The 19072-nt window shown below is 40.8% G+C and overlaps 1 protein-coding gene across 1 annotated transcript in view; it reads left to right on the forward strand.

Annotated features, from left to right (window-relative positions):
• Positions 1-19072, forward strand: part of LOC136865951 (probable protein phosphatase 2C T23F11.1) — a 223861-nt gene that overhangs the window by 111620 nt on the left and 93169 nt on the right. Inside the window, exon 4 of the mRNA XM_067142514.2 lies at positions 12166-12273. Coding sequence (XP_066998615.1) covers positions 12166-12273 — 108 coding nt within the window. The remainder of the gene's footprint in view (positions 1-12165; positions 12274-19072) is intronic.

Genomic DNA, 19072 nt, shown 5'->3' on the forward strand with positions numbered 1-19072 from the left:
CTTCGTGGCCCTCGTCTTTCTTTCACCGATACCTTAATTTTTCAAAGTGTCGGATCCCTTCCTTTTTTCGCTCTGATTAGTATTATACAGAGGATGGTTGCCTAGTTGTACTTACTCTTAAAACAATAATCACCACCACCACCACCACCACCTGATATGGTCTAGTCAAGTCAAGCCATTGGACCACCGCAGCATCTTCATTTCCATTGCATGAAGTGCCTGTTCGTGCTTTGATGTTGTAGGCCAGCGTTTATTGAGAACTTCATGTCCCTCCGTCTCTTTCGAGTCCAAGTAGGGAATGCATTTTCTCAATATGATGTTCAGGAAAATGGAGTACCTCAGGGATCGGTACTGAGTGTCACGCTGTTCGCAATCGCCATCAGCGGCATAGTTGCCGCTGCTGGGCCCGCAGTCGTTCCATCGCTGTATGTAGACGACTTTGCTCTACATTACAGCTCCGGAAGGGTGGCGTTTGCTGAGAGACAGATGGGCCCTGCAACACGGTTTTCGATTTTCAGCAGCGAAAACCTCTGTTGTACACTTCTCTCAACATCGCCCTGTGCATCCCGAGCCAGAGCTCCGCTTGCGAAACATTGTCTTACCAGTGGTTGACACCTACAGATTCCTGGGTCTCCATTTTGATAAGAGACTTAGGTGGCAGCCCCACATCCGTCAGTTGAAGGTTGCCTGCATGAAGAGACTTAACATGCTTAAGTTTCTCAGCGGCACTTCGTGGGGGGCTGACCCTGCGGTACTGCTACGATTTTACATGGCTACGGTCCTCTCCCGGATTGACTATGGAAGTGCAGCTTATGGCTCAGCATCAAAATCTATGCTGAGCCTTTTAGACAGTATTCACCATAGTGGAGTAAAGCTGGCAACGGGTGCTTTCCGTACTAGCCCCATTCCCAGCCTACTCGCTGAAGCGGGAGTTCCACCTTTAAGGATAAGGAGGCAGCAGTTACTCCTCACGTACGCTGCCAAAATTCGTGAAATGCCGCTACATCCAAGCTATCAATGCATCTATCGTACCCAATACCACCAGCGGTGCCAAGACCGGCCGAAAGCCACACGGCCGATTGGGTTTCAGATTGATAGCTTGTGTCATGATTTGAATATTGATATCGGTGGTTTTCTTGAACAAACTCTTGGCAAGGTACCTCCGTGGTTGGTTCCGTGACTGGATATACGTCTAGATCTGCTGCGTGGACCCAAGGTGAACACGGATTCCTCCGTTTATCAGAGGTATTTCCAGGACTTCATTCACCAATATCCGGCTGCGAGACTTATCTTCACGGATGGTTCTAAAATCGGATATAATGTTGGTTGCTCTTTCGTCATTGATGATATGAGTACAGAGATCTTGCTCCCTAAAGTATGTAGCGTGTATTCTACATAGCTTTATGCCATCTTAGAGGCTCTGCAGTTTGCACTGCGTGACGAAAGAAGCCACTTTCTTATGTGTACCGATTTGTTAAGCTCTCTGTAGTCTATTGAAACCTGTTTCCCGCAACACCCACTGGTGCAGCAGACACATGACCTTCTAGCCAGGTTAAGGAATGCTAGCACCAGAATCGCCTTCGCATGGCTTCCAAGCCACGTTGGGATTGCGGGAAATGAACTTGCGGATGAAGCTGCAAAGGAAGCTGTACTTTTACCTCCAAGACCAGTCAATGTACCTGCTAAGGATATATGTTCTCAGCTACGTCGAACCATCTTGGCGTCCTGGGAATCGAAGTGGGTAGGTATCCGAACTCCCAACAAGCTGAGAGCAATTAAGAAGACAACTACCGTGTGGTGGTCCTCTTTCCAACCTTCACGGAGAGAAGCCATAGTACTGTGCAGGCTGAGGATAGGTCATTTATGATCCACGCACTCTTATCTCCTAAGGAGGGAAGTCCCCCCCCCCAGTGTGTTCTTGTGATGCTGACTTCACCGTGGCCCACATCCTCAGAGAGTGCGCCGATCTCTCTGGGCTAAGACGGAGCCTCGGCCTGCAGGAAACACTCGAACGCATACTAGCCGATGACGCGACTACTGCTGATCTCGTCATCTGTTTTATGTGCGACAGTGGACTTATCAAGGGTATATAAATTACAAGTGTACTGTTACTTAGGGAACGTACGTTCCCTTTTGATACGTTAGTAATCCTTTCGGCCTAATTCTATAATAGTTTTTTGTTTTATTTTGTACTGCGTTTCCAAATTCCTTTGTGGAATAAATCATTTTGTTTTATATTTTAAATTTATTTTCCACTTATTTGTTCAGAGCGGATGATTACCTCATTGTACTTCCTCTTAAAACAAAAATCACCACCACAACCACTTGCAGGCCAGCATTCAGAACCATAAAGGGCCACCGGTCTAATCACTGTGCGGTAGACAGACTTATATGCAATGAAATTTTCTTATCAGACAGGACTGCAATAACTTGGCGTCATTTCATCCATACAGCACTAACTCTTGTCTTGACATCCGGGATCATACTGCAGTCTGAAGTGATGCTTGACCCAAGGTATTTGAACTGGGTCACCCTATTAAGTTGAAGCCCACCCACAGTGATCATGCCATCAGTTCTGTCACTGCATCTAGGTATACATAACGTAAAGACATTTTGAGAAAAGTTTCTGCCAAGTTTTCCCCACTAAGTAAAGAGGAGATTATAAATTAAAATTTTGCAGCTCTTTGCAGTGGGCTATATTTTATTTCCATGCATATATCTTAATTTTGTGGTGTAGTGTTTTTTTTTTACTGTTACATTAATTGACTTTTGTAACGTCTTGGCAAAATTGAAAATACTAAATGGAGAAATCGTAACTATAATAAAATATAAATAACAAAATTGAGCGCAACCTGCAAAAATGTTGAGGAATAATTGACTCTGTAGAGCATGAAGGAAACTCCCTCTCCCAAGGCAACAATCATCTGGCTGACGAGGCTCCAAACTTGCTTTATAACATTAACTGTTACTGTTTACCCCTGAAATTAAATTTGGGTAGCATGCCAGGTTTTTCCTTACTCCACCGATAAAAGATTTACCACAAGTTTGACTACATGAATTTACTCCCAAAGCGAAATTAAAACCAAACAAAAACCAACAATTATCACGTGATGAGACCAATATAAACATACACAAACAACATCTACAAGCTATACACCACAGCTATACATAGTTTTGAAGGCCACACTTCAAATTGATTGTTTCATACAAGTAAGACCACTGTCCATTCTTAACGTCATTTTCTTGAACAAAATACCATCATCACGTGTTATAACTGTGCAATGAAAACCAATCCCAGTCACCTCACTGTACTCTGTTAATAAGTCATACACATCCACAATGTAAAATGTCTGCTGTGGAATTAATAAATAACAAACACCCTGTCAAATTATTCAAAAAATGAGCAAGTAATAAACACTTGGCCTACGGTTTCGTCAAGTCTTAATTAGTTCTATGCACAACATCTTATCTCCAGATTACACATATAAATTTTCTCAGTATGCATTTCCTCGGAGAGGAATAATTCAGAGCCTGACATACAAAAGAACACTATGTATCATCTTCTACCGAATGCTCACTGGGAACTGTATTGCCGAGTTATGCACTCGCAATGATGCTGTAATTGTACAGTAATGCAACCGTAAAGAACTCGTACAGCCAAAACTTCGTAGTGGTAATCTTCATGAACAGCAACGCACTAGTTATGAACAGTAATAAAAATAAACTCGTAGGACGCACACACAATATGCTTCCTCCAGCACTCCTGCTCTATAATAAGTCAGCTCCTCGTTGCACGTGCGCATGTATATATAGGCTTGCTCCACGTGGCTGTCATGTCTGCCAAAAGTATCCTGGGAGCATCACTACCACTGCCACATCTTCAAGCGTCTCTTGGTCAACACAGTCTCGTTCGAAATTGGAGCTTTCGGATTGGTTACCAAGCTACCGACCCTCAAATAGCAATCTAGAACATTTATCCACATTGATGAATTACCATCTTTAGCATACACTTACCAGCCATACCTTGCATGTCTAAACAACTTGTTGCAACACTATTAACCGATTTCAACAGTCTTTCCCGATATAGTCCCGGTTTTCCATGTTGCACAATCTTTACTGGTAGGCCATGTTTACAGACTTTTACCCAAACAGAAATTTATACAAAAGATAATGATGCACATGTACCATATTCCCTAACTACACCTTCTTACAATATTATGTTCTTACATCTTAATTTAAAAACTCGCATGACATTTACTACTTTATATTACAAATTATTTTATGAAAATTTTCTAACCTAAATTTGGGAGACAATCGTATACAAACATTTCCTAACCTAAAATTGGGGATCATACTCTTGTACAGTTACACTTTTTAAAGAAATTAGGTTGCAATTATTTAAAGGGCAGGTAATTTGAAAATGCGAGAAGTGCTCAGTAGATCACTGAATCGTCTAGATTGCCAGCCTCTGCACTAGGTCAAAGCACTGGCATCTAATTTATTATGCAATAGCGTAGGCCAGAAATCAGTGTGATGTGTAGTAGCTAAAAGAAGAAAAAACAAACGAGCACATTGTATTGCATGTTCCTTGCCCTTAATACTTTAGCACACTTTAATTTTACTTAATTTCCCACTTAACTCCCATGTAGACATGGACTAATTGGATAACCACAACAAGCATTTTTTATATCTATAGGTTCATTTGTTTCTGAGTTAAGTGTGTCTGCGAGGAACACTTACAGTACTATATGTTCTTTTTTCTTCTGTTTTTTGGGACTGTAGAAAGTACAAGAGCTGTACTGTAAATGCTGATTAGTTCTCGGACACATCCCGACACTAAAAACCATACGCCATTTCATTTTCATTGCTGGATTGACCACTAAATATGATCTGTAATACTGATTTACATATTTCTTGAAAACCACAGAAGAAACAAAAACAGATAAACCAGAACTCTGTAAATGAATGATACAACCACATACATTGCAATTCATTGAGACAACAGAGGAACGGCGGACGAGTTTGTTTGCAGTGTAGTAGAAATGTTCCTGAAAATTCACTATATAATCTGAATATCGATAGTGTGCTTGTGTGGTTGTGTGAAGAATTGCAGCAAGCACTCAGGTCATGCAATTCAGCACTCAACTTCACTCATTATAATATGTAGGTAATAAGGCACATTTCTAGTATCATCCAGTTACAAAAGTTTCCTGTTGAATGGCATGTCTTGCTATGGCTAAGCCAAAACTTTCAGAAACGTAAAAATGTTAGGACGAAGATGAGATTTTTTTCCCCTAAGTTGTTTCTTAGTCTGTAAATTATGTAGTGTTAGAATGGAGACCTCTTATCTGCAATTTTTTTTTTTTAATTCTGTTGTGATTACTGTGTGTGAAGCATACAGATTGTTCTATTGAGACCATGTAACAAAATATCCAGTAGAATTACTTTAAATAGGCCAAACTGCCATCTCGTATGTTATATTAAGACATGACCCTTGTCTACAGATACCTCGCAAGTGCAAAGTGCAAATCCTAAAAGAACAAAATTAATTGTTTGTACTAATCACTATGATTTTTATAAAATGTGGTTCATAATTGTAATTGGCACCATTTTCAACCATGTAGGATGACTTTTCCACTCTCATATACAGTAGAAGTCCGTTATAGCGAGAATTCATAACAGCGAAAAATTTACTCGCTATAACGTATTGTCGTTATATCCGATTTTTGTATAAAAATCGGAAAACCCTTCATGCACTTTAAAGTCGGTATGAAACGGCAATCAGTTTGTTCAAAACTTGCGTTTCCGCAGATGATGTCCACACTACGACTTACTTGTTTGCTATTTTTCGTAATCCGATACTACGTGAAAGTGTATGTTTAATTTCATTCTGAAAAAAAATATAGTTCCGTATTCCTCCGAATCCGAGATTAACCCCACTTTTTCCTTCAAAAAATTTAAATCAGGCTCAAAAAGAAGTTGTAAAATCATACAAGCCTACGCATTTTTAGACTATTTTAGACGCCGAACATTGACTTTCGTCACGCCGTATTTCTTTTTTTTCTTTTTTTTTTTTTGCGATTGCAGAATTATTCTTTATTTCCGCGGGTTTAAGAACCATTAACTTAACATTGGCATCATAATACCGAAGAGAACTCGTTGAAAATTTTCCGGCAATACCTATTCCATGCGTCTCTACAATACAACGAACCATCAGGAAATTATTCTTGCTGTCTATAAAACTGTTACTTTTATGCAGCGTCAGATATAACCGGCTACCGCTACACGCTAGTCTCGCTTGTCGGGTGCGGCCAAATTAAACGGCTAGCGATGTATAGGCCTAATCGCGAACGTTGAAAGTCAACGAACGAGTTTATTGCTCCACGGTATGGCCAACCGCCCTTGCGTTTTTCGTGCACATACCTCACAATTTCATCATCGACTTCTTTAAAGCGTCCTTGTTGCGGACCACTGAATGCATTTTTTGTACAGTACCGGTACGCATTTTTTCTTCATTTATTTTGTCTTCGCGTTAACGCCAAATATTGGCTTTAGTTAGGCCTATGCCGTATTTTCTTGCGGCTGCACTATTATTCTACATTTCCGAGTGTTTAATAAACATAAACTTGGCATCATAATATCGACTAGAACCTGTTGATAATTTGCCGGCAATACCTTTTCCACGTATCTTTACAATACGACTATCCATCACGAAAATGTTCCTGCTGTCTATAAACCTTAATTTTACTAAGCGTCAAGTGCAATAGACGCGTTATGACTCTGCCACTGAGTAGCCATGGCGTTTCTAAGAATTCGAAGGGTCGCATGTTTTGATGCCATTCTGCAGATTTGAGAAACACACAGGCACTGTACAACCGGTAGCGATGTGTAGTAAAGAGGCGGTCGTTTATTGTCAATGAGTTCTGTGCGCGTGTGAAAAGAAGCAGCGTGGTTACCGCGGTAGTTGCCAGTGGTATCCATTAACTTACTGTTAGGCCGCGAATGCAACTACTCTTGAGTTTTCGCATGAGATTCTGAGAAAAAGAAGTCTTGGAGTCGGAGAAATACGGTATCACTCCAGAGATTTCTGTGGCAAACACCTGAGCTTTCTTCTTCAAACAGCGTCACCTAACCTAACCGTATATGTAGCCTATCATGAAAATATATTTGAAACGCATGTAGAGAAATAACCTCCTCGAAAAAAATGTACATGTAAATAGCCGTAACTAGACGCGAGAAGATATGAAATATCCTCTGAAATCAGTGATGTACTCTGCCATATCTTGAGGTGTATGACATTCTTACGTCATTTCCGTATATAACATTAAAATTAAGCAGTGGCGTATACTGAGGGCTACCAAGGCTATCAGTGAAGCCCAAACCTCAAATGCGAGCGATGGAAATCTAAAGCACATTATATTGTAAGCATATGACACATTGTTCCATTTGCAAAACTTGAAAGCAATGAGAAAACACTTCGCACGTATTTCTGAGAACAAGGCTTCGGAGACTGATATTGCAGCCCAGACTCTCGTCCCTTCCCATCGACTCGCCTCACGCGGCTTGCTGCTGTCTGCCTACAGCTGCGGGGACCGGCGGAGGATAGCTGTGCTAGGCTTCGGTCCGTCACATCGCCACTGCTATCACCATGCGTTACTCATCGTATATACTTCCTCACCTCACCCTTCTGCCTTAAATATATAGATAACGGAGTGCTGGCATTTCACTCCCGTTTACTTCTACATCCTTGTAGGAAGACACTGCAGGGCTACTGTTATAGGAGTAATATAGTTTTCTTTTTATTGGTAGATCTGCTAAAATGAAACGCAATCTTTCAGGTTTAGTGTTCTCTTTTGTTGGTTGGAATCGAACACGTGATCATGGGTCGGACACCACCACTGATCTTCCGAGGAAGATAATTAACCATTGAACGATGGGTACGACCGCTGTAAAATTCAACATTGTTATTTAACGATTATGATGATGATGTTAATAATAATAATAATAATAATAATAATAATAATAATAGTACATGGCATCTACATAGGCTTGGTGGTAACCTAATAAGGATAAAATGAATGGCGAAGACGTCATAAACACCCAGTTTCCAAGTCAGGGGAATTAACACTATGAGGGGGTTGATTCTGAAAATTGAACCGGGCCGTCGGAACAAAGAAAAGCATTCTATCCATTTAGCCTCAAAGCTGGACTTCAATTTGCTCAACCTTCGGCTACCAACTCTATTAATCAGGTGTTGAGTATTGACGGTGGCAGACGTCAGGGCAGTAGCTTGTGAAGCAGCCTTGACAACACAGCGGGCAACTCCTTTGGCTGTTGGCTGCAGCTCAAAATGCTTAAGGCTTGATGTTCCCTAAACCAACTATCGAAAAGGGGTAGCCTAAGTCTAGTGGTAGCCCACGTCTTGATACCAGCATACGCCACTGAAATTAAGATATCGTTTATTCTGTTTTTAATTTTACGAGTTAACAACTGCTATCGGCCACGTCATTTACGCATTTATTACGAAAACGTGTTATCCTCTTTTTCATTTCGAATTTTCTTTAGAGAACAGCAGTCGGTGGGTATTACTAATCAACTCCAACATCGGCTTTGAAGGTCAACGAGAGAGCTCGCAAATGCACAAAGTGAGAAAACTATATCGTACCGAAGATAATCGATCGCATTTTGTTGCAAACGTTTCAGTTTTCTTATTCAAACAGCGTTACGTATCCTAACTTAACCATACTAAACGTATGATGAAAAAACATTTCAAGCGCCGGTAGAGAAATTATACCTTTCTCGCTATAAATTTTCATAATAGCCTTTCCGTAATTTAACCAGACGCGACAAAATACAAACTAACGTATGAAATCAATTAAGCACTCTGCCATATATCGAGGTGTATCCCATTCTTACTTAATTGCAGTATTTAGCCTCAAAATCAAGCGGTCGTTTAGTCAGCCTTAATTTTTAACGAGTTAACCGTTATCGGACACGTTATTTATGCATTTATTACGAAAATATGTTCTCTTTCATTTCGAATTTTCTTTACGGGACAGCTGTCGACGGATATTACTAATCGACTCCGACATCGCCTTCGAATGTCGACGAGAGAAATCGCTAGTGCACATAGCGAGGAAACGATGCCGAAGGTAATCGATCGCATGCAATATCGCTGGGGTGCATAAATATCGGTAACGGAAAAAATCGGGCGCGCGTAATTGCTGGTAATAACGGATGCGCCAATAATAGGGTTCTCGCTGTAACCGAAGGACGATACACAGTTTAATATAGGAATTTTGAAGGGACAGAAAAATGTCGCTATAACGGAGTTCTCATATGCCGCACTCGCTATAGCGGACTTCCACTGTATATATTTTAACATCTGAAGTCTCCGTTCTTAAATGATATTAACCTATTTATTTAGCGTACGGCTTTTAATGCCAGGAATGCCTGCGGACATGTTCGGCTTGCTGATGCAGATCTTTCTATTTGATACCCATGGACAACCTGTGCTGGGTATGAGATGGTTATAATGAGACAGGGAGAGGATGAAACCCAGTATTGGCACATAAACTACTCCTGTAGAATGACACCAGGGGGTCTGCTCAAAGCTTAACGTCTCCATCCGATAGACAAATCAGAGGTTTGGAATTTAATCCAGGCTTTTGGCACACAATGTAGTGATCAGAAATTGTGTACCCCCACCTCTCCTACCCTGCTGGCCCACATTTTGATGGTGAAAATTATTTCAACGTATGGAACTCGAACCATCTAACCATGGTGTCAGATCATACAGATCTGACACCTTAATGATGTATGCCATGTCCAAAAATATTCCAAAATAGCCTTATAATGATTATTACGGAGGGTTGCCCTAGTTAAGCTTGGACGATTTTGACATACCTTTTGTCCTAGGTGATTCCTTTTCTCCAGACCTGGTTGTGTTAAAACCACAGGCACAGACTATTGTCCTACATCTCAATTTTCGCTGTAGAAGACTTCTAAGGAGTATAGGAAAAGTAATATTGTACCATACCTCCTTACACACTTTCCAAAGACCCTCAGTAGTAGTGGGACGTCTAGAAGAAAGCCCTCTTTTCAGGAGACCAAAGGCACAGAAATCCATTATTGAGGCATCCAGCATTTGACAGGGATGTCAATAAATGGTATGACATGGACACTTGTCTCTGGTTCTTTTCTCTCATAGTAGGTAACTGATGCAGTATGACTGTGTGCTTTATCCTTGTCGATCCAGACGTTTGAAGCCTGCTCGCTGTACAGCCGAGCGATATCTTCATCAAAATAGGGGCCCATGACATTCTTCTGGAAGTAGGCAGCATTGATCTTCTCATTTTTTAGGCACTCTGAGGAGTCGGAGTTTACCCCGGGTACAATATTCTGTCACTACCATGAATCTCCTAGCAAACTTTTCTTTGCTTCCGTTGACAAAGTTTGAGTGCCCCTTTTGGGCAATAGTAAATTGCGTGAGGCTTATTGGTGTCATCCAAATAAACCAAAGCTTCATCCAGCGTAACAACCACCTGCCATTTATTCCCTGATAGGTAGTTTTCTTATACTTTTCTGGCATTAGTGAGCCATTCTTTAACGTCCCTTGCTTCCAAAGCATATGCACGAGCCTTTTGCCGCTTTACTAGATTCAGATCTTCTTTTAATATATGGAAGAGTGTACCATTAGCTGTACTTGTGTGACTGGCAAAATATCTTTGAGTTAGTATATTTTCCTTCAGAACAGCAGCCTTTACCTTCTTAATGATGTCCGGAGTCCTGGAGGATCGAACTCTCTTCCGCGGCAGTTTTTTCAAAGTTGTTGTTTCTGACGGGAAACCATTTTGATGTAATTTTATCACATTGCCTACAGAGGACTTATTAGTGTTGAGAACTTCATTTTTCATTTTAACACTCTTGTACAATCCTCAATAATAAATTAGTATCGGAAAGGCCAACAATATAGCCTTGCCATATATCTGCAATTTGGCTGGCCATGAAGTAACAATGGTATGATATGACTGTTTGCGGCACTTCTCTAAATGACACTGACCAGACAGACCAAAACACGACATGCAGCTGCTTCCGGGAGTGACTTGTGCGCTCAAGTTTGTGTCCTGTGTTAACTGGGGCAACCCTCCATATTCGCCACTATTGAAAGAGGTCTGGCAATTTAATACTACAGTAGGCTATGGCTGAACAGTGAACTTACATGTGCTTAAACACGAGATCATTACATTGTTCAAGACTGACTGCGTGTGGATGAGTCTTCGAGGCGTATCAGGAAGACTCTTGATAGCACACTTGGATGAACTACTGCTTCAACCATCTATCTGTAGTGGTAGTACTTAAGTACTGCTTTTTGCTGGGAGACGGTTGTAGAAGCATATCTCTTTCATATTTATTTTTATAGTATTTTATGTAAGGTATCAAATGTTGAGCATTCTTTGTGAATCTGGAAAGCATCTTACAATAATTGAAGTGGTGCTCGAATAGGGGTCTAACCACCAAAAACTCTGTTATGAGTTAATTGTGAAAAGCGCCATCTTGGACTGGAGTTAGATCCGTTTTCTGCTCAAGATAGAAGTTCTCCACCCCCTAGCACAGCAACAAGTTTCGTATTCTTCCACATGACGACGCCACTATGCAGGAACGTCCATATAGTTGCTTAATCTGATAAAACCTCACTTTCAGAAAAAATGACTGTTAGATCCTTTCTTGGCACATCGCTTCAATTGTAAACACCATTGAAATTTTTAATGGTACCTGTGCTGTCTGAAAGGTTGAGGATCCTTGTGCTGTGATGTAAGGCCAGTGATTTCAACATAGCTGATTATTAATATAATTATTATATAATCAGTGTTTTTATTTTCTTCTTTTCTGTAGAATAATATGTAATGAATAGTCATCTGAATTTCTTTGATTTCCTCAGGTTTACTGTAACAGTATTGGAGAATTCTAATTGAGAGAAATCATCATTAATGATGTTGCTTCAATACATGTTCCCTAGATTAGAAAAAGTTGTCTGTTTCTGGACTTCCTTGATATTTGTATGTAATTGATAGCTATATGCAACTCCTAAAATTAGTTATTGATGTACAGATTATCTCAGATGAATGCAATATTTTCTTGCAATTTATTTATGTTGTCTTCTAGGGATTTTTGGATATTGATACTGCTATGCTGCAGGAAGAATCGTTAAAGGATGAGTTGGCTGGTACCACTGCTGTAGTGATCGTTTTAAAGAATGACAGATTGTATTGTGTAAGTGCCAATTTCTGTACTTACTGCTTGTTCCTTAGCTATACTAGAATATTGATTATATTTACGAACATATGCTGTGCACATTTTATTTCTAGAAATCAAGCCTAGAAATGGTGTGCATATTATTGTACAAGAGGAAAAATTATCCTTATAAGTTGTCTGTAAGTCAGTGTCCTACAAAACTTGGAACCAATACCTTATTTAATTTTTTAATTAGTTCTTAATTTATGTTCACCTAGCTACATACTCTATTAATATCAAATGTGATCTTATCCTTTTTGTGGAACATTTTGCTAGGCTTGATTTTGTTTGGTCAGTTCATTTTGCTGCATCTGCAGTACTTCACTGTTGATCTCCTCACTTATGTTTGTTATTGGCTAATCATATCTGAACTATAATAAAATATTGTGAATAGAAAGATAAGAGCCATGGATTTAAAATTGAAAATGATAACCAGGAGAATTCTAGATAAAGAAGATAAATAGATCCAAGTCATTTATTTAGAATTAGAAGAAAGATAGAAACATGCAAATTGGAGAAATACCTGTGTAAATACAGGTCAAAAAATCACTTTTTACTGTAGTGAACATATTTTGCTCTGCTTTTGTACTTGCTTTCTTTAAGTTGAGTGGTTAAAAATGTTCCTTTTATGGCAGCATAAATCCTGTACTGCATGGCAATAGAATACCATGTTCATTGTTATCAGTCTTATGTACTATGAAAAATGAACATTTCTGTTGTTAATCAGTCTTCAGTTTTATCTCGTCATGACAAAATAAAATAAAAAGAGCTATCTTAACAATCAAGTAAAAATTGTAATTTACAAAAGAGAAGAAGAATTCAAGAAGGGATAGTCAGCTATAAAGTATGCAACAGATTATGGACTACTAGAACAATCTATCCGCAGACATTAAGATGAGATCAGGAGGATTTCGTGGTGAACAGTGATAGTGGTGTACCTTCAAAACATAAAAGCTTTTTAAAAAGTTTTCTTTTGAAGACTTGGATGACACACTTCAACAGTGTTCAACCAAAAATGGCCAGAAGAAGCTATCATCATCGTCATCATCATCAGTTTACCCTTCCAGCGAGCTGGGTAGGGTGTTTGAAAGCAAGCACCTTCCAAAGTTGCCTATTCAAAAAGATTTTGTTTTCCATGACAGATTCCCAATTCCATCCCCTTCACTCCACGTCTTCCCTCAGTTGGTTCATCCATCTTCTTGGTTTTCCAGCTGGTCTTCTACCTGTTATTCTAAGCTATCATCGCTGGTAAAATATGTACATAGAAAGTCAAGTTGTTCTCTGAATTTGTATTGAATGGGATTATCTTTGTTTTTCAAATTTTGTGTTTATTCTCATCCACTCAAGCCCTCCCCCCCTTCACCAGTCCAAATAACTGGAAGGTTACTGTATAAGCAAATATGCACTGTGTATCATGCTGAGAATTAAGTTTTGTTAATTTTGTTGAGAGCCAACCACACAGTCTAGAAGTCTTTCACCAGGGAGGACTTGGGTTCAATTTCTGGTTATTAAAAACAAAGTGGTTAACATCACCACAGACGCGAATTTTAATTAAGTTATTATTTTCCCACAAATGCCTGAAGATTATTACAAACACAAACTTTTTATTCACGCCACCTAATGTTATCAAAAAGAATTTTACCATAGACGCTTTTAAATATTTTAAATATGTTTTTCATCATTTAAGTTTTTAAACACAATTGTAAACGATACTGTAATTTAAGTATCATTCACATAAATCTCCTTACCCCCCCCCCCCCCCCATCTTCCATTTCATTTAAAGCATCTAGAACAATAGTTTTTAGATTCCCATGGGATATAGTTTTAAGATCCAATGTGCTTGCTTTTAAATGTTATCATCTAAGATTTTTTATATACAGCTGAAGATGACCACTAAGTGGTCGAAACATGTACTGTGTTTGTTAATGTATTTTTAAGTTTGCCAAAGGCAAAAGAAATAAAGTATCGATTAGGTGGCCTTTTAGATTAATTTGTTGATTATACTCATCGATACGGCCATGAAGTGGACAGCTTGCAATAGGTAATATGATGTCGTTAGAGGAGATTTACGCAGTGTTATGGTCATGTGGCTGCATTTTTGTGGATTGGGGATAAGTTTCCAAGTACGGCACCAGTTCGAGAAGGCATTAAGTGAGGACTATAGCAGAGCTGCATCTGCTGGATTCCTGATCTCCCTAAATATCTTGCAGTCTTCAGCGAAGAGTAGGGTATTCGCTGTTTCGTTGAGTTCGGACGGCAGATCGTCCATAAACAAAGAAAACAGCAAGGGGCCAAGAGTACTGCCTTGTGGGACACCGGAGGTGACTGGTAACCATGAGGATGAAGTGCCTGATATTACCACTCTCTGCCAACGGTTATGTAGGAAGCCAGCAAGAAGGGTCAGAAGACTGCCATGTATATTAAATCGTTCGGAGAGTTTATGGAGCAACAGAGTATGGACAACAGAATCGAAAGCTTTCGAAATGTCTACGTAGCAGATATCCAGCTGTGATTTAGCTGCAATGGCGTGTGATGCAAAGCTATGCAGAGTGGCCAGGTTTGTTAGACAAGAGCCACCTGGTAGAAAACCATGTTGCTTGGTTGAGATATACGGCAAAGTGAATGTGAGGAGACGCTGGTGTATAATTTTTTCAAAGATAAAGGATAGTGTGGGGAGAATAGAGATTGGTCGGTAAGATGAAACATTAAATTTGTTGCCTGATTTGAGAAGTGGAACAATATTTTGCCTGTTTCCAGGTAATAGGAAAATAGCCCTCGGCAAAACATCTGTTAAATAATTTAGAGAGAGGGACGCAAAGAGTGCTGGCAGTATTTTTTAGGAAAAGAGGACCTATAGTGTCGGCACCGGTAGCTTTGTTGGTACGAAGAGTTTGAAGAAGGTTATGAACTTCACTTGGTGTGGTAGTTATGCTTGATAGGGTTCTGTTTGAAGCTGTACCAACGGGAGGGAGCGGTTGGTTTTGTAAGGGAGGGGAGTTGGAGAAGAAATACCTGTTGAACAGTTCATTGCGATCGGCGCCATCTGCTGTTGCATCGTTGTGGTTCACGCTGACAGGAATCCGCTCTGTCCTTTTCCGTGTGTTGATGAGACTCCAGTAGCGCTTGGGATTGCTGCGGACGTTTTCAGTGACAGTGTCTACGTGTGTTTTGTAGTCTCTTCTGACCATAAACCTCGCTTGGCGGCGGATTTTAACGAAGGTATTGTGAGTGTGTGGGTTAGGGAAGTCTTTCCACAGGCGCCAAGCTCTCTTCTTATTAAATAGTATCAGTCTGGTCTCTTGTGATATCCAGTGTTGATGTTTGCTAGTAGTATCCCGTTGTGCAGGTACGAAGTCTTTAATTGCAGCTTGCAGCCAGTCGTACAGCAGGTCAAGAGCCGATTCGATATCAGCTATTTCGAGCAGACTCCAGGGAAGGCATTCCAGGGCACGACACATTGCAGGCCAGTCGGCACGGCGCCAGATGTAGGTAGGGCGGTAGGATGTCCTGCTGTGAGGTTTTGAGGAGGGGTGGGGAAGGAGGAATGTAGCATCGAGGGACTGGTGGTCGCACAGGAAAAGGTTTCTGCCTGGGGTTATTGTTTTAAGTTCTAATGAGGAGAGTATGAAGTCCAGGGTGTTGGGTCCACGGGTTGGGTACATATTAAACTGTTTCAGTCCGAGGCCATTAATAAAACGGTCTATAAAGTATGTGTCACAGTTGTTAGCTGACAGTCCGGTAGTTGGAGAAGACCACTTTATAGACAAGTTAAAGTCGCCCATTAAAATTACTTCACCATGAGGGAGAGCTGCAATGACTGAGTCCAGGCACTGTTCAAGGTCACTGAATGAGCTGTTTGGTGGTCTGTAGTAACATCCCACAAGTACAGGGCGTCGAGGAAAGAGTAGCTCTACCCACACTAACTCACAGTTCCGTTCGAGATCTGTCCTTCGTTTACACGGTAAAGCACTGTTCACTGCTAGCAACACTCCACCACCTAGAGTAGCGCGATTACGATGGAATATGCTGTAATTAGCACTGAGTGGTAGTTCACTGTCACTAGCCCAAGAGAGCCATGTTTCAGTAAGTCCAATCACGTCAACTTTTCTCAAGTCTGGCAGGGATAGTTCACAATCAGACAACTTATTGTTTATGCTTTGCACATTCTGACAATAGATGTTTATGTCTGTTTTCATTTCACAAGTGGTGGGACCGGGGTTTAAGTGGACATCTCCAGTCAGTAGTAGGAGGCAAAGCAAGCCCCTAATCGCTGAGCAACCAGGCCTAGGCTTGTTCGGCTCCGAGCTAGTAGGGAGGCACCTATAAGTCTGGAAAATGGCGCATCCAGTCAGAGAGAACGCCGGAATGTAGTAGTTTCTCTCTGCTAGTAGCCATGCAAAAGAACAACTCACTTTTTCACTTGCACACACCGATTCCTTAACTCGAATAGATCCGTGCAGAGAACCGTAAAGCGCAACAACTCTGATTATTACCACACAAACAACACAAACTGCAGCAGCACTAAGCTTGCGCATGTCTCCTCCAGCCGCCATCTAGATCCATGTGCTTTATAATGCTTGCAAGCTGTCTTGTGTATCGTGTACTTGTTGCTTGTATTTTAAATGTATTATTTATTCTACTATGGGTTTCCCCTTAAAATAATAAATCATTGCCTTTGTTCCCCCGCATGGCTTCAGAGAAATTGAGAAAGTTCTTGCTCTGAAGCGCTGCCCTTGGATCGAGGCCCCCCTCCCCCTTTCTTCACTTCATGGCCTTTCCCCTTCCTCCTCGCCCCTCTGGGGGAGTTGCGTCAGACTTGACCTTGGCCGCGACTTCCGCTGGAGACTCTGCTTCGTGCAATTGTCTGCTGGCACTTGAGCTGTGAGCTCCCTTGTCGGGCTCTTTTCTCTGGCCCTTTGTCCCCAGTCACGTTGCATGAAGGTAAGAGAATGGGACTTTGTTTCCTTCCTTGGAATGTCTACGTATGGGATAGGCCTGAGGTATTAGGAAATGCCTTTTATTAACATGTATCCATTGTAAACTTGTAGTAATGTTTTAGCTTCTCTTTGAGAGCTCTAAGGGTGTAGACCCACTGGTGTTTAGAAATAGCTTGTATTATTTTGTAATTATGTTTTCTCCTTCAGGGAACTGTCTGTACAACGGGCGATCTGTAACCTCCGTATGTAGAGGGATAAGTCGTGTAAGTTTTGAAGGTTCTATTTAGGGTAGTGTGTTATTTTGCTGTAAATTCATTTGGGGACATTTCTTATCATGCCTTGGACAATTGTTGTTCGAAATACGGAGGCTATTAACTAGTTTGGTGAAAACTCTGGTTTCCCTTTGGTATTAAATTTGTTTTTTGTTCTTCGCTTATTTGGGAGTGCCTGTTAATTTAAATTGTAATGTGGTCAGATAGCCAGGGTACGCTCTAGCTGTTTGGAGTAAGAAACCTTTCTCTCATTTGTTGGAGCGTCTATGGTACCTGTTTATGAAGGTTGGTTCCCTCGTTTTAAGGTGGTTATAATGTATTTTCGTTTCTTAGTTTTACTTAAATATGAGTGATTTAATTATGTTAAATAACTTCAATTTTGTGAAAACGGAGGAAGGCAACTTGTTTTATGTGTAAAATAAAGTTTTGGGCATATTTTATTTATGGTGCCTTAATATCCAGCCCCTCGGCCTACCGCTTCTTATAACACTGCTATTGGAATAATATTTCTGGAACACTCAGGAGTCAGAAGAGAACAAGAATCGACCAAAGAAGTTTGGATGGGAAGGGAAAAGATCATAAGCTTGGTGCAAAGAAGTGAACACGGTATCAGACTCAGCTAGGCCCTGTGTTTATTGACTGTTGCTTCCAAGTTGAAAGCCTGTTGGGTTTACTTGTTTATCACAGCCAGGGGAACCCCTGTGGGTGGAGACAGTAGAATAACATCCACGGTATACCCTACCTGTCGTAAGAGGCACCTAAAATGAGCCCCAGGGCTCTTAACTTGGGAACGTGGGTTGGTGATCATGGGTTTCTTAGCTGAGTCCTAGTATTGCTTCCACTTCTTCCAGGCTCCTCACATCTATTTTATGTGACCTCCCTTGATCAACTCTTGTTATTTTCCAACCCCGACAGATTAGTTTTGCAAGGCCTAGGGAGTCTTTCATTTTCACACCCTTCATGGTCCTAGCCTTGCTTTGGTCGGTACCTTCCATTTTTCCCCCCTCTAATTAGTATTAACAGAGGTTGGATGCCCTTTTTATACTTCCTCTTAAAACAATAATCACCACCACTGTGGCATGGAAAGTTGTTGAGGGAACTTTAGGTATGCTAATCTGTTCATTCACAAATCTCTTTGTCATCTCGTTTGTGAAGGAGCGTACAATGACAGGGTGTTGGAGTAGGTCTTAAGGTACACTTAATATCTTTCAGTTTGGCATTGGGCAGGTCAGTTGAAATTTCAAAGTGAGGTACACAGAACATAATATAAAATCATCTTCTTCATCCTAGCATTTTCCCGCTAGTGCAGTGTCTACTGTTTTAATCCTGGCTCGCCATTTTGCGTGATCTTGGGCACCGTGTGGTCTTAAATTGAGAGTCTTCTATCAGCATGTACTGTGTCATGCCGTTGCTGCTTTGGGCGTCCATTCGGACGTTGCCCATTAATTTTGAAGGAGTGAGTGAAATTAGCAACTGTTCCAGGTGCGGACACAGGGCGTGACCATACTATTGGAGATGTTTTTCCCATGCACACTCAATGATAGGTGCAATGCCCATTTGCTGGAAAAT

This window comes from Anabrus simplex, chromosome 3 (assembly GCF_040414725.1).
Source record: "Anabrus simplex isolate iqAnaSimp1 chromosome 3, ASM4041472v1, whole genome shotgun sequence".
NCBI lineage: Eukaryota > Metazoa > Arthropoda > Insecta > Orthoptera > Tettigoniidae > Anabrus > Anabrus simplex.